The 14,582-nt window shown below is 67.5% G+C and overlaps 1 protein-coding gene across 2 annotated transcripts; it reads left to right on the top strand.

Annotated features, from left to right (window-relative positions):
- The first annotated feature begins 351 nt into the window (after window positions 1–351).
- MAB21L4 (mab-21 like 4) lies at window positions 352–12,782 on the top strand. Of its 2 annotated transcripts, XM_045481981.1 has the most exons (7): window positions 352–1,600; window positions 2,087–2,853; window positions 5,151–5,376; window positions 6,429–6,582; window positions 11,020–11,376; window positions 11,568–11,634; window positions 12,273–12,782. In XM_045481981.1, exons 2-7 carry the CDS (start codon window positions 2,370–2,372, stop codon window positions 12,296–12,298), a joined length of 1,314 nt encoding a protein of 437 aa, XP_045337937.1. In that variant the 5' UTR covers window positions 352–1,600; window positions 2,087–2,369; the 3' UTR covers window positions 12,299–12,782. The 2 variants fall into 2 exon arrangements, with proteins under 2 accessions (XP_045337937.1, XP_045337936.1); XM_045481980.1 differs by lacking the exon at window positions 11,568–11,634 and having other exon boundaries at window positions 370–1,600.
- The last annotated feature ends 1,800 nt before the right edge of the window (window positions 12,783–14,582 follow it).

The raw sequence follows: 14,582 nt of genomic DNA, 5'->3' as shown, positions 1-14,582 counted from the left end.
TCACCGCCGCCACGGGAGACCGACGCATGGACTTTGAGTGGCACCCGCCCGGGACCACCTCTCCAGATGAGCCCGCGACGCCGAGGCAGCGTGCGGCCCGCCTCACGGGCTCGGTGTGGGTCCCTTTCTGCGGCGCCTCTGGGAGCTCCCGAGACACGGGATCTGTGAGCTTGCCCTGAGCCGAGCTCTCCGGGGAGGTAGAAGCAGAAACACGTGCTGGTGGTCGGCACATCTTCCGGCCAGCAAACTGCCCCCGCGGCCCGGCCGCCCAGGCCCGGGTCTGCAGCCCCCCCCCCCCCACCCCGGTCACTCGCCACGCTGGCCCTGGGCTCTGCAGGGTGGCGGTCCCGGTCCCTCTGTGGTCAGACTCTGCCCGGCGGGCCGGGGTGGCGCCCGCGTCTTTGCCCTCCTCTGCCCTCCCAGGGGACGGGGTGCGAGGTGCCCGTGGGCAGTCCGGGGGCAGACACGGAGCTGCCGTGGGGCAGCAGGAGCAGGTGCAGGGGCTGTAGAACGGGGGTCAGCAGAGAGCGACGGTGGAGGCAGAGAGGGTCCGCTGACCAGCGGAGGAGGGGAACGTGGACCGCAGGCCTCGGGCGCTTCTGTGTCACTGCCCGGAAGAGGGGGCTGCAGGGGGCAAGGGAGGAGAGCTCCCCGGATGACAGGGGGTTGGGGGCACAACGTGGGGGTTGCCCCCGATGGGGAAGGTCCCTGCGGCACCGTCCCCAGAGCGGGCGCTTTGGAAGACGGGGCCTCAGGGTCTCCCGGGTGAATTCGGGATTGCCGTGAGGTTCCCGTGAAAAGAAGCTGAAGGGACACGGGATCATCGGGTCACAGACGGTGGAGCCAGGGTACAGACAGGACCCTGTGACCCAGGGTCAGGGTCAGGACCGCAGTTCCCAGCGCCTCTGCAGCAGTGCCCCGTAGGTCAGAGTCCCATGAAGACAGAGGGGCCAGGGCAGAGCGTGTGGGGGCAACGGAACGGGGTAGAGGTGGGGTGTGAGGCCAAGGGGGTCTGGGTCCTTGACAGGCAGCAGCTGCCCTGGGAGAGGGGCGGACGTGCTCTGGGCAACCCCGGAGGACAGGATGGGGCCGGGTTTAAGGCAGGAAATTGGTCTCTTGTTTGGCCGTGCCATGGGCTGCTCTGTGAGGTGGTGAGCTCCCCGACCGGGGAGGTGCGGAAAGAGAGAGCCAGTCAGCGGGGCTTCCGGGCACCAGGAAGTGAGCATCTTGGCTCCAGGCCCTGCCTGCCGCAACCCGGTGTCTGAGGCCCCTGTGTGGGTAGGGGCGAGGCCGCCGCTGGAGGGCTGCAGGGCAGCGTCTCCAGGATGCCTTGCTGGGGGCTACCTCCAGGCTCGCTGTTTGCAGACACCCCGGCAGGGGCACCCAGCATACCGGGCCAGCCCAGCAGGGCCGAGGGTCAGCGGGGGCGGTCCCCCCTGCTGGTTGGGACTTGCCCGGCCCTGAGTGGGGAGACGGGCCGGGCCGGGCAGCGCTCCCAGCACGGCGCAGGAGGGGTTCGGCAGGGCGAGGCTTTCCGCCCAGCGAGGAGGGGCCGGGGAGACAGCTCCTGGAACCAGACTCGCTTCCGCTGCAGAGCCAGGTGGGTGCGGGCCCCCCTCAGGCTGAAGGCCCCGCGGGCCGGGGGGCAGGCTGCTTGAGGGCCTCGGGGCGGCCGGGGGGGGGGGTGGCGGTTGGACGTGTGGCCCTGACGGGAGAGGAGGCAGGATTCACAGCGGGCTGCGGCCCGGGCTGCCGTCTGAGGCTCCAGCTCGCATGGGGGCACAAGTGCCCGAGGGGGCTACTCAGGTCGCCGTGGAAACACAGTCCCAGCGCTGATTTCCAGCTGCCTCCCATGCAGGAGGTCTGGGGAGGCCGCCTCCCGGGCCTCACCTTTCTCTTTGGAGCGATGGCATGCCACGCGGCCCTCCCCCAGGCTCGCAGGGGGGCCCGGATGCCACAGACACCGCGCGGCTGCTGGCATGAGGGTGGGGGGCGCCAGGAACGGGGTCCCCACCTCCAGGACAGCAGGGCGGGGGGTGGCCACACCCTGAGTGGCGGTGCCTGCCGACTGATTTTTTTTCTCCAGGGCGGTCGGGAGCCTGAAGGTGCCTTGGGCCCAAGAGGCGGAGTCAGCGTGACAGAAGGGAGGCCCCGGGCTGGGTGGTGACCAGGCCCCGCCTCCCCACCCAAGGCTGCGGCGGTGACATTCCTAATTGTCGGTGACTGACTCAGCCTGGCTTCAAAGGTCTGGGTCGGGCCCGCAGCCCCCGTCACTCTGGAATTCTGCTTCTCGGGGGAGCCGGCCCGCCCGAAGAGTGCTCCTCGCCTGGCCGGTGCCTCCCCCTGTCCTGTCCACACCCGCCCCGGCCATGGCCGTGCAGGTGCCCCTGTGGCAGCACTACCTGCGGGCCATCCGCTCGCAGGGGGCACGGCGGGCGCAGGACTTCCAGCGCGCGGAGAACGTGCTGCTCACGGTGCTGGAGCGCGTTCACCAGCTGGACCCCCGCTTCCTCGTGGACTACTCCCGCGACCTGGAGGCCTTCCAGTTTGCCCTGCGCACCTCGGAGGAGCCCCTGCGCGTGGAGGTGCCCCTGCGGGTGGACGCGGACGCCCTGCTGATTGAGGAGGTGGGGGCCGCCGAGGCGGGCGACGGCCCTGCGCCCTGCCGCCTGGGTGTCTCCCGGGAAGGGGCCCGCCCGGAACGGCGGGTGGCCGATGACGTCCTCAGCGTCTCCTCCGAGGGTGGCGCCGGGTGCCGCGGCCACATCGCGCCCGGCAAAGTCCTGCGCGTCCTCAAGGACCTTCTGGTGGCCGCCGTGGTGCGCTGCAGACACCAGGGCCTCGTCTCGCCAGGTAGCGGGCGGGACACGCTGGGCACGCGCGTGTGCTGCGGTGTGTGTGTGCGTGCGTGTGCACAGACTCGCGATGGCTCAGGGGGTGTGCGTCTGCGTGCGTGTGCCCGGACACGTGATGGCTCGGTGGGCGTCAGGGCACACGGGCTGGGGGATCCCGCCCTGAGATCCTTTCTGGTTCCAAACGCTTCTAAGAACGCAGGTCACCCATTTCCACGTTGCCTGATTTTCACCTGGTGACTTTGGCGGCAACACGTTAATGGATGTTACTTGACGAACAGCTAGAAGCCAAGTCCGGGCACGGGGTTTCCAGCTGACCTGCTCGATGACGGTCCCTGCCATAGTTCTGGCAGGTGGTTCTGTTATCAGTTCCAGCTCAGCATGACGGGCGTCCCCGCTTCCGGCATCTGGTCACAGCGCGCGGAGCGGGAAGACTGCGTGGGTGCGTGTGTGCAGTGGGTGCAGGCCCGGGACAGCAGAGCACCCTCCTGGGGGCCAGAGCAAATACACCGGGGTGTCCTGGCAGAGAAGTGGGGACGCAAACAGAAGTCCCGCTTCCCTTGGGAAGGAACGGGCCGTGGCGGTGGCAGCCGCCTGGTCCTCGCGTCTGCCATAACGTCAGAGAACGGGGATGGAAGGTCAGCCCGTCGCAGGGACAGTGGCCTGCCCCGGGCTGCTCAGAGAGGCTTCTGGACGGTCTCCCGACAGCAAGAGGGGCGACGTCCAACCCTGGCCCCTCTCCAGACCTGCCTGGTGACCCGGGCGGGTGGCCACCCTCTCAGAGCTGACGATAGATAGAGCCCTCCCAGGGCAGCCGGAACCTGTCATCAGGCCCCTTGGACATCTTCTCTGATCATCTTCTGAACCTTTCAATTACCGCAGGTGACTTGGCAGGGCCACTGCTGTCTCCTTCCATGATCTACGGTGGCCATGCCCACCTGGCCCTGTCACCTGCAGGCCGTCTGCCCCGCCTGCTGGGATGGCCCAGCCCTGGGCCTTTCAGGCACACTCTGAGCTGCCACTCCCAGGTCCCCACCGTCCCCCGGCCCGGCCGAGAAAGCAGAGGAGGCTGGGAGCCACGCCCAAGGGGCCGACCGAGCTGGGCACGCAGGGAAATTCCAAGCATTGCTCCCAGACACTTACCTTAAAAGGGGAGCAGAGCAACCCCAGGTGACGAGGTTCAGGCTGCCCGCACCTGGGAACAAACCGGTGAGACCGGGCTGGGGGCTGAGGCAGGGAGTGGCTGGGACAGGCTGCGGGTGTGGCTGGCCGCCCTCCAAGCCGCCTCCGCGGACAGAATGTGTGACCAATGGTAGGTAGGGAAATGAAGCCACCAGTAGTGGCTCTGGATGACAAGTGCCTCAAACCCTGAACTGGAAGGGGCCAGGGGTCACTGAGCTCCTTCCTTCCTGTAACCGATGGGGAAACTGAGGCCCATGTAGGCGATGGAGTGGTCCGGGGGGAGGGCCAGGACCTGGAATACTCCACAGGGGTTTGGGGGGAGCGGTCTGCATGACGGGGCCCAGGCTCCTTCCTACAAGACCCCCACGCCGTGGGTGGGCCAGGGCGGGCTGCGTGCCGCTGTAGGACGTGAGGAGCCCCACCCCCCGTGCTCAGTCCCTGCAGAGACCTATTTTCAAGGCACATGTTGGGGGTTCCCTTTGGGACATGGCTCCCAGACGGTTGGTCCCCTGACCCCTGACCAGCACCCTCACTGGGCAGTGCTGGGGGAGGGAAGGAGGGACGTCTCCAAGTCTGGTGTTGGCTGGGGTTGGTAAGGGCCGGTGACAGGAGTGTCCCCCACACTGCTCGGCTCCCCTCCTCTCTCTGTGGTATTAATTTGTTTACTGGAGGGGAAGGGACAGCTGAGGAGGAAGGCCAGAGGGCCCCGGGTCATCCCCGAGTGTCTCCGCCTCGCCAGCCCCCAGCCCTGCCACCCTTGGAATGTCCCCTCCTGGGTGGTCTGGGGGCTCTGGGCTCTGGATATGGGCGCTGGGCTGGGTCCGAGGGGTGACGGGAGCGGGAAGCATCTTTACTGGAATGCGCCATCTGGCGTGTGGCTCTGGGGACCCAGGGTGTGGAGTGGAAGCCAGGCGCATCCACTGTCAGCCTTTGGATCCAGGCCCTCCTGGGCACAGGGCACCAGGCACGCATCTCCCGACACCGGGCCTCTGGGGTCACGTGTGTTCACCCCGAGCCGTCCCGGGTCTGGCCCTGTCCTTCACCTGCCCAGTCCCTTCCCAGAGGCCCGGGGGGCCGTCTGAGATGAGGGTTCCAGGGCACGGCGGGCTGTTGCAGGTTCTCTGAACGCGGACAGCCTGGAGGAGAAGGAGTCCCACCTGTCCCTGCTCGTGTCTAGCGGCTGGCGAACAATCCGGTTCCACATCGTGCCCATGGTGCGGAGAAAGCTCGGGGTGCCCGCCCCGGAGAGGCCTCAGTGGCTGCGCGGGTTCCCTGAAGGCAGCTTGAAAAGGACCATCAGCCAAGAAGCGGCCCTGGTGCCAGCCAGTGCCCAGCACTGGAGGTCGGACACGCGTCCTGGGGTCTGTGGGGTCCTGGGGAGCCGGCGGGAAGGGGGCTGCCACCCCACTGTTCTTCCCACTCCGGGCAGGAAGGTCTGCGGGGACCCCCTCCCCCTGCCTCTGCCCCATAGGCTTCTGTGCCACGCTGACGTCCCTGGGATCTCTGGGGGACGTGGGGTCATCACTGCCCACCGCCAGCTTCGCCCCTCTTGGAGCTGCGGGGAGGGTGGAGCCGTGCCCCCTGCCGCCCGAGCCGGGGGCCAGGGCGGGCTGTGAGGGGACACTCAGAGAAACGCAGAAGGCTCTGGACACCAGAGGCCGGGTGGCTCACCCAGGGTCCCACAGGTCCCGGGGACAGTCGGGAGGGGTGTCCACACAGTGAGGTGGGGGATGGGATCGCACCGGGAATTTGCTAGCATTTCCTGTCCCGGTGGCCCTTCCCCATTAGGAGACGGTAGGTCCTCCTGCCAGGAGACCGCCACCTGTGGTGTCCCCGGCCCCGCCTGGCCCCAGAGCCCCAGCAGCCCCTGTGGGGCCCCCAGTCTCCACCCCAGGAGTCTGTGAGCTGGGGAGGTGCAGATGCCCCTTCCCCTCCCTTTCCGGCCGGCAAAGGGAGACCCCAAGTTGGTGTCCGTGAGCAGGAAAGACAGAGTAGGGGACGTGGGGCAGAGGCTGAGCTCCCCTTGAGACCCCGAACCAAGGGCCAGGGACTGAGCCCCCTCCAGCTCTGACAGGATTTAAACAGCAAGGCCGCTGTGGTGCGGCCAGGGTGATGCCCCACTGGCTCCCACGCCCGGGAATGCAGCCCGGGGCTGAAGTAAGCAGGGGTCGCTCTCACAGTTAATCCTTGGAAGTGGATGACATTCGTGGGGCTGGGCCGGGCCGAGTGCAGCGGCATAGTCCCTGCCGTGGCCTGGACCATCCTGTGGGGCTCAAGACCTGATCCTGGGGAGGCCACGGCTGGGGGCTTTCCTTTCTGGGGATGCAGCGTGTCCCTGGACGGCTGGCCGGAGCCCCGATGCTGACCGAGTATGTGTGCTGTCCCGGCCCCCAGGGTCTCCACTGACTACCTGCTCACCAGGCTGCTCGGTGCGCTGGGCTCCCTCCCGGGCCACCGTCTGGACGGCCTCTCCATCCTGGACCGGATCAACCACGAGAGCTGGCGCGACGGCGGCCAGAGCCCCGGCCTGACCTTCGGTCACCTGAAGGTGCGCATAGGGGGCTCGTGGGCACACTGGCCCCCGCGGCCGTGAATGTTACCGACCGGGGGTCCCCACTCTGAGCCCTGTGCTGCTCACTGGCTGCTATGACATGGCTGGAGCCGTGTCCTGCTCGGCCCCTGTGACCGGCAGGGGCTGAGAAGAGCAAAGGAAGGCCAGAGCCGGGGCACAAGACCGGGAAGGGGAAGCGGGCGGGGTCTCTGCCTGGAGCGAGCCGTGGTGGGGTGCGGAGGCCTGCCGAGTGCTGCTCCGTGATGAGAGCTGGGGGTTAACAGAGAGGTGGCCTGGCCTGCACAGGAGAGCCCGTCTGACCCGCTCCCACCCTTGCAGGCCCTCATCCCATCCCCGAGGGGCCGGCAGCTTCTAAGAGGGCCCTTGGCGTCTGGCCCACTGTGGCTCCTGAGCCCCATAGTGAGCAGGGATGATGGGGGCTGGTGGGAGGGCACAACTGTGGCTGGGGAGGGGCCCTGGCTGGGGGGCTCAGGGACAGGGGGAGGAAGGTCCACTCTTACGGCTTTGATGCAGACCTGGGCCAGGACGATGCCACAGGCTCAGGCTGCTCTGTATAGCAGGAGTGCAGTCAGGGCGCAGGGCACGAGGGGAAGGGCCAGAGGAGGGGCAGAGCCTCAGAATCTCCTGAGAGGGGTCTTGGGCACCACGGATGGGAAGCCAGGGTGGGGCCCCAAGGTCCCTCCGAGCCTGGACTCAGTGGCAGTGCCTCGGGGAATTGGGGAGGTGGCAGGATAGGGACAAGTGGAGAGGGGCTGGGGCTTGCTCTGGGACCTCTGGGGGGAGGTATGGAGTGTGGGGGAGAGGTGTGGGGGTCAGGGGACTTCCAGGGGACAGCTTCGATAAGGGTGATGGGCTGTGGGTGGGCAGGAGTGGAGGTGGTGGGAAGGTGGTGTGGGTCACAGGTGGGTGGGCAGGTGTGGGGGTGGAGGGAAGGTGGGGAGGGCCACAAGTAGGTGGGCAGGGGCGGGGGTGGAGGGAAGGCTGGGAGGGCTGTAGGTTAGCAGAGGTGGGGGTGGTGGGAAGGCCAGAAGGGCTGCAGGTAGGCAGGGGTGGGGGTGGAGGGAAGACCGGGAGGGCCACAAGTAGGTGGGCAGGGGTGGGGGTGGAGGGAAGGCCAGGAGGGCCACAAGTAGGTGGGCAGGGGTGGGGGTGGAGGGAAGGCCAGGAGGGCTGAAGGTGGCTAGGCAGGGGTGGGGGTGGAGGGAAGGCCAGGAGGGCCACAAGTAGGTGGGCAGGGGCGCGGGTGGAGGGAAGGCTGGGAGGGCCACAAGTAGGTGGGCAGGGGCGCGGGTGGAGGGAAGGCTGGGAGGGCCACAAGTAGGTGGGCAGGGGTGGGGGTGGAGGGAAGGCCGGAAGGGCTGCAGGTGGGCAGGGACGGGGGTGGAGGGAAGGCCGGGAGGGCCACAAGTAGGTGGGCAGGGGTGGGGGTGGAGGGAAGGCCAGGAGGGCTGAAGGTGGCTAAGCAGGGGTGGGGGTGGAGGGAAGGCCAGGAGGACTACAGGTGGGCAGGGGCGCAGGTGGAGGGAAGGCTGGGAGGGCCACAAGTAGGTGGGCAGGGGTGGAGGTGGAGGGAAGGCCGGAAGGGCTACAGGTGGGCAGGGACAGGGGTGGAGGGAAGGCTGGGAGGGCCACAAGTAGGTGGGCAGGGGCGCGGGTGGAGGGAAGGCTGGGAGGGCCACAAGTAGGTGGGCAGGGGTGGGGGTGGAGGGAAGGCCGGAAGGGCTGCAGGTGGGCAGGGGCGCGGGTGGAGGGAAGGCTGGGAGGGCCGCAGATGGGCAGGGGCGCCGGTGGAGGGGAGGCCGGGAGGGCCACGAGTAGGTGGGCAGGGGCGCGGGTGGAGGGAAGGCCGGAAGGGCTGCAGGTGGGCAGGGACGGGGGTGGAGGGAAGGCTGGGAGGACCGCAGATGGGCAGGGGCGCCGGTGGAGGGGAGGCCGGGAGGGCCACGAGTAGGTGGGCAGGGGCGCGGGTGGAGGGAAGGCTGGGAGGGCCACAAGTAGGTGGGCAGGGGTGGGGGTGGAGGGAAGGCCAGGAGGGCTGAAGGTGGCTAGGCAGGGGTGGGGGTGGAGGGAAGGCCAGGAGGGCCACAAGTAGGTGGGCAGGGGCGCGGGTGGAGGGAAGGCTGGGAGGGCCACAAGTAGGTGGGCAGGGGTGGGGGTGGAGGGAAGGCCGGAAGGGCTGCAGGTGGGCAGGGGCGCGGGTGGAGGGAAGGCCGGAAGGGCTGCAGGTGGGCAGGGGCGCGGGTGGAGGGAAGGCCGGGAGGGCCGCAGATGGGCAGGGGCGCCGGTGGAGGGGAGGCCGGGAGGGCCACGAGTAGGTGGGCAGGGGTGGGGGTGGAGGGAAGGCCGGAAGGGCTGCAGGTGGGCAGGGGCGCGGGTGGAGGGAAGGCTGGGAGGGCCGCAGATGGGCAGGGGCGCCGGTGGAGGGGAGGCCGGGAGGGCCACGAGTAGGTGGGCAGGGGCGCGGGTGGAGGGAAGGCTGGGAGGGCCACAAGTAGGTGGGCAGGGGTGGGGGTGGAGGGAAGGCCAGGAGGGCTGAAGGTGGCTAGGCAGGGGTGGGGGTGGAGGGAAGGCCAGGAGGGCCACAAGTAGGTGGGCAGGGGTGGGGGTGGAGGGAAGGCTGGGAGGGCCACAAGTAGGTGGGCAGGGGCGCGGGTGGAGGGAAGGCTGGGAGGGCCGCAGATGGGCAGGGGCGCCGGTGGAGGGGAGGCCGGGAGGGCCACAAGTAGGTGGGCAGGGGTGGGGGTGGAGGGAAGGCCGGAAGGGCTGCAGGTGGGCAGGGGCGCGGGTGGAGGGAAGGCTGGGAGGGCCGCAGATGGGCAGGGGCGCCGGTGGAGGGGAGGCCGGGAGGGCCACGAGTAGGTGGGCAGGGGCGCGGGTGGAGGGAAGGCTGGGAGGGCCACAAGTAGGTGGGCAGGGGTGGGGGTGGAGGGAAGGCCAGGAGGGCCACAAGTAGGTGGGCAGGGGTGGGGGTGGAGGGAAGGCCAGGAGGGCCACAAGTAGGTGGGCAGGGGTGGGGGTGGAGGGAAGGCCGGAAGGGCTGCAGGTGGGCAGGGGCGCGGGTGGAGGGAAGGCCGGAAGGGCTGCAGGTGGGCAGGGACGGGGGTGGAGGGAAGGCTGGGAGGGCCGCAGATGGGCAGGGGCGCCAGTGGAGGGGAGGCCGGGAGGGCCACGAGTAGGTGGGCAGGGGCGCGGGTGGAGGGAAGGCCGGGAGGGCTGCAGGTGGGCAGGGACGGGGGTGGAGGGAAGGCTGGGAGGGCCGCAGATGGGCAGGGGCGCCGGTGGAGGGGAGGCCGGGAGGGCCAGGAGTAGGTGGGCAGGGGCGCGGGTGGAGGGAAGGCTGGGAGGGCCACAAGTAGGTGGGCAGGGGCGCGGGTGGAGGGAAGGCTGGGAGGGCCACAAGTAGGTGGGCAGGGGCGCGGGTGGAGGGAAGGCTGGGAGGGCCGCAGATGGGCAGGGGCGCCAGTGGAGGGGAGGCCGGGAGGGCCACGAGTAGGTGGGCAGGGGCGCGGGTGGAGGGAAGGCCGGGAGGGCTGCAGGTGGGCAGGGACGGGGGTGGAGGGAAGGCTGGGAGGGCCGCAGATGGGCAGGGGCGCCGGTGGAGGGGAGGCCGGGAGGGCCAGGAGTAGGTGGGCAGGGGCGCGGGTGGAGGGAAGGCTGGGAGGGCCACAAGTAGGTGGGCAGGGGCGCGGGTGGAGGGAAGGCTGGGAGGGCCGCAGATGGGCAGGGGCGCCGGTGGAGGGGAGGCTGGGAGGGCCACAAGTAGGTGGGCAGGGGTGGGGGTGGAGGGAAGGCCGGAAGGGCTGCAGGTGGGCAGGGGCGCGGGTGGAGGGAAGGCTGGGAGGGCCGCAGATGGGCAGGGGCGCCGGTGGAGGGGAGGCCGGGAGGGCCAGGAGTAGGTGGGCAGGGGTGGGGGTGGAGGGAAGGCCGGGAGGGCTGCAGGTGGGCAGGGACGGGGGTGGAGGGAAGGCTGGGAGGGCCGCAGATGGGCAGGGGCGCCGGTGGAGGGGAGGCCGGGAGGGCCACGAGTAGGTGGGCAGGGGTGGGGGTGGAGGGAAGGCCGGAAGGGCTGCAGGTGGGCAGGGACGGGGGTGGAGGGAAGGCTGGGAGGGCCGCAGATGGGCAGGGGCGCCGGTGGAGGGGAGGCCGGGAGGGCCACGAGTAGGTGGGCAGGGGTGGGGGTGGAGGGAAGGCCGGAAGGGCTGCAGGTGGGCAGGGGCGCGGGTGGAGGGAAGGCCGGAAGGGCTGCAGGTGGGCAGGGACGGGGGTGGAGGGAAGGCTGGGAGGGCCGCAGATGGGCAGGGGCGCCGGTGGAGGGGAGGCCGGGAGGGCCACGAGTAGGTGGGCAGGGGCGCGGGTGGAGGGGAGGCCGGGAGGGCGGGGCTGGGCCGGACCGCGTACCCCGCCCCGCTGCAGACGGTGCTGCTGTGGGCGTCCGCGCTCTTCCCGGCGCCCGAGGACTGGGCGGAGCTGCAGGGCGCCGTGTACCGGCTGCTGGTGGTGCTGCTCTGCTGCCTGGCCACCGGGAACTTGCCGCACTTCGTCTACCCCAAGCGGAACCTGCTGAGCGACGCCGGCCTGGACCTCAACGCCCTGTACCAGCGCGTGGAGCGCTTCGCCAGCCAACCCGAGGCGTCCCTGCGCCTCCACGTGACCCACCTGGGCCGCGGCCCCCCGCCGCGCATCGGCAGCGGGGTCAAGGCCCTCCTGCAGCTGCCTGCCAGCGACCCTGCCTACTGGGCCACCGCCTACTTTGATGTCCTGCTGGACAAGGTGGGCATGGCAGGGGCGTCTCAGATGGGCCCGGGGTGACACGGGGTGGGGGGGACCCGCTCCCCCGGGGTGGGCAGGAGCTGAAGGAGGGCCGGCCGGGCCGGTTCTCGGGCCGGCAAGAGCCGGCCGGGGCAGACGTGACCTCTGGAGGTCAGACAGGCCACGAGCGACCCTGCCCACTGGCGCCCCAGGGCCCCAGGGCAGCGTGTCCGAATGTGCCTCCATCGCCCGCCAGAACCACCCCCAAACCCACGTACGGCAAGTGCTCAAACCCTGCCTGCCTACGCTGGCCTCCGTTCCTCAGGAAGGGGTGTGGCTGTCCCTGGGCCTCACGGGGCCAGTTTCCTGCCGCATCCCGAGACTCGGGAGGCCCACGCTGTGTCCTCGGACTTTGCATCCTGCGTCCGGCCTGGTGTTCAGGGGTCGCCCGGCTGTTCTGCCGACCGCACCTCCTTGAGTCTCCGAGGTTCTGCCGGCTCGCTAGGCCCTCCCCTCCCCTGCTCCCGCAGAGCCCGCTCCCGCTCCTCTCCCCCAGGGCCAACCCCCACCCTCACCCCAAAGAGCCAACCTGGTCTCCCTGCAGAACATGTGGGGCCCCGGGGGACGGCAGCAGGAGGGCTGGTGAGTGCCCCGTCCTCCACAAGCACCTGCTGGGGCCTCCTCTGTGTCGGGCCCATCCGGGGACACCTGCGTGTGAGGAAGAGCCCCTCCCCCCCCCGCCCCCGGGTGAGAGGGCCCTGCGTGGGTCCACCTGTCAAGAGGTCCGTGCAGGCAGAGACCCAGACGCAGGAAGTCCTGGCGGCCAAGGAGCACCTGTTGTCCCGCGCCACGTCCAGGACCCTGCGATGGGCTCCGAGGGGCCTCTGTGACCCCTCTGTCCCCCGCCCCGTCTGCAGTTCCAGGTCTTCAACATCCAGGATGAGGACCGGATCTCGGCCATGCAGAGCATCTTCCGGAAGACCAGGACCCTGGACGGCAAGGAGTGCTGAGCGGCCTTGCCTTTGCTCGGTCTTCACCACCCACAGCCGGGCTGCACGGCCCCGCGGAGGACCCGGGACACTTGGGGAAGGGAATGGGCTTCACCCCGAGGCAGGTGATGGGCGGTAGAGACGTCCACCTCAGACTGCCCGGGGGATGGCCTCCCGGGACTCTGGGAGCGCCGGGCAGCAGGTCCCCCGGAGCAGCTGCCTGGTCTCCCCAGGGCCTGGGACGGAGGCGCCTTGTATTTCACAAGACGCGTGTGGATCTGTGTGATGTCATCAGACTCTCAGAGCCAAGCGTCTGCCTGAGACCTGGAGCTCGAGGGCTTGTCCCGACCTGAGTCCCATGCTCCTCCGTGGTGATGTAATACTCTATATCTGATCTTGAATAAATTAATGCTCCGGGTAGGCTCGGTGGGGACGGCAGCCGCCGCTTTCCGTGTATCTATGTGGAGAATATTCCCCTGGAGACACGGAAGTAGAAGAGGCTGACAGAAATTCTGTGCAGACAGAAAATCTCCAGCTTTCTCCACTCTCTGCAAACGGCCAGGTGTCCCCACCTTGTCCCCATAGAGGAACCTGAAGCCAGCAGAGGGGACGCCTGCGGCTCCCTCTGCCAACAGGGGCTGGTCCCGCCGAGGTGGGGCGTCTTCCGTCTTACGCAAGGTAGCATCTCCTGGCATCTGACACCACCCCCCCTTCTGTTCTCAGGGCTCCGTATCCCCACCCCGCGCCCTCTCATCGGCCCGTGACGGCCACCTGCAGCCCCTCCCCCGCTGAGCTCTCACGTGACCTTCGTGTGCCCTCGCCTAGCAGACGGTGTCCACTCTCCACCCTCCTTGCCTCTCAGTGCTATTTATGCCCCGGCGTCTGAGCCACAGCCCGCACCCTGGGACCTGCAACCCCACGGCGATGCGTGTAGCGACACCTTCCCCAAACCTCCTGCAAAGCAGCCCCCGGCCGAGTGCCAGAATCGCCACACACAGAGGAGAGGAAATGGCAGGGCCTTTGAAGGCTGTGTGATTTGGGACCTGAGCTGACACGAATCCAGGGGGACACAAAATGCCATGAGGGCAGAGGCTGTCAGAGCACAGGACCTTGACGTTACAGAGAGGGAGGGAGGCAAACCATAAGAGACTCTTAAATCCTGAGGACAAACTGAGGGAGGATGGGGGTCGGGGAGAAGGGAAAGTGGGTGGTGGGCACTGAGGAGGGCACTCGCTGGGATGAGCACTGGCTGCTGTATGGAAACTGATTCGACGATAAATTATTTGAAAAAAAAGAAAGAAAAGAACACAGGACCTTGGTCCAATCCGATTCCCAGTGGGGACAAAGTGTCCAGGCCCACCCTGCGGTCATTTCCTCAGTGTCTGAGTGTGTCTCAGGGCGCCTGTGCTTGGAAGAGCTAAGGGCCTCAATAGTGGGGAAGGCCAAAGGGAAAAGTTCAAAAACACATCTATTCTCATGGCCAAAACAGTCTAGCAAAACACACTGTCTCCCAGGGGCAATAGCAGAACGTAGCATTACCCCGAAAGACCCGAATTCACCAGTATAACCTTAGCAAAAATCGGATGAATCAAAAACGCGACACTTAGGTATCAATCCAACAAAATATGCAAAATATCTGTATGAGGAAAATGACAAAACTCTGATGAACAAAATCAAAGAAGAGGTAAATAAATGGACGTCCCATGTTCATGGATAGGAAGACTCAAGGTTGTCAAGATGTCTGTTCTCCTCAACTCGATCTGTGAGTGCAAATTCAAACAACTGGGAGGAAACTCCACGTGCCGACGTTGGAACGTTGACAGCATCGAACGCTGGCGAGGACAGGGAGCATCAGGAGCCGGGAGGAATGCAGGCTGATGGTTTCTTAGAAAACTAAACACTTTTACCGCCCGATCCAGCAATTCCACTCCTTGGTATTTACCCAAACGAGCTGGAAACCCATGTTTGCCCAAAAACCTGCATACGAATTTTTACAGTGACTTCATTCGTAATTGCCAACACTCGGAAGCCACTCAGGTGTCCTTCAGTAGGTGATGGATAAACAGTGGTCTGTCCAGACAAGGGGAGATTACTCAGTGCTGAAAAGAGCTGAGCCATCAACCCATGAAAAGTCAGGGGGGAACCTTAAATTATTGCTTACTACTTAACGAAAGCTTAGTACTAAATGTAAGAAGCTAATTTGAGAAGGCTACATTCTGTATGATTCCAACTCTGACG

This window comes from Leopardus geoffroyi, chromosome C1, assembly GCF_018350155.1.
Source record: "Leopardus geoffroyi isolate Oge1 chromosome C1, O.geoffroyi_Oge1_pat1.0, whole genome shotgun sequence".
NCBI classification, from domain to species: Eukaryota; Metazoa; Chordata; class Mammalia; order Carnivora; family Felidae; genus Leopardus; species Leopardus geoffroyi.
This window is presented reverse-complemented; position numbering and strand designations above follow the sequence as displayed.

Excerpts from the sequence above, each read along its gene's own strand:
- MAB21L4 (XM_045481981.1), top strand. The coding sequence starts at position 2,370 with ATGGCCGTGCAGGTGCCCCTGTGGCAGCACTACCTGCGGGCCATCCGC. Across the intron at positions 5,377-6,428 it reads GCCAGTGCCCAGCACTGGAG|GGTCTCCACTGACTACCTGC; the intron begins GTCGGACACGCG and ends CCCGGCCCCCAG. Across the intron at positions 11,377-11,567 it reads TTGATGTCCTGCTGGACAAG|GGCCCCAGGGCAGCGTGTCC; the intron begins GTGGGCATGGCA and ends CTGGCGCCCCAG.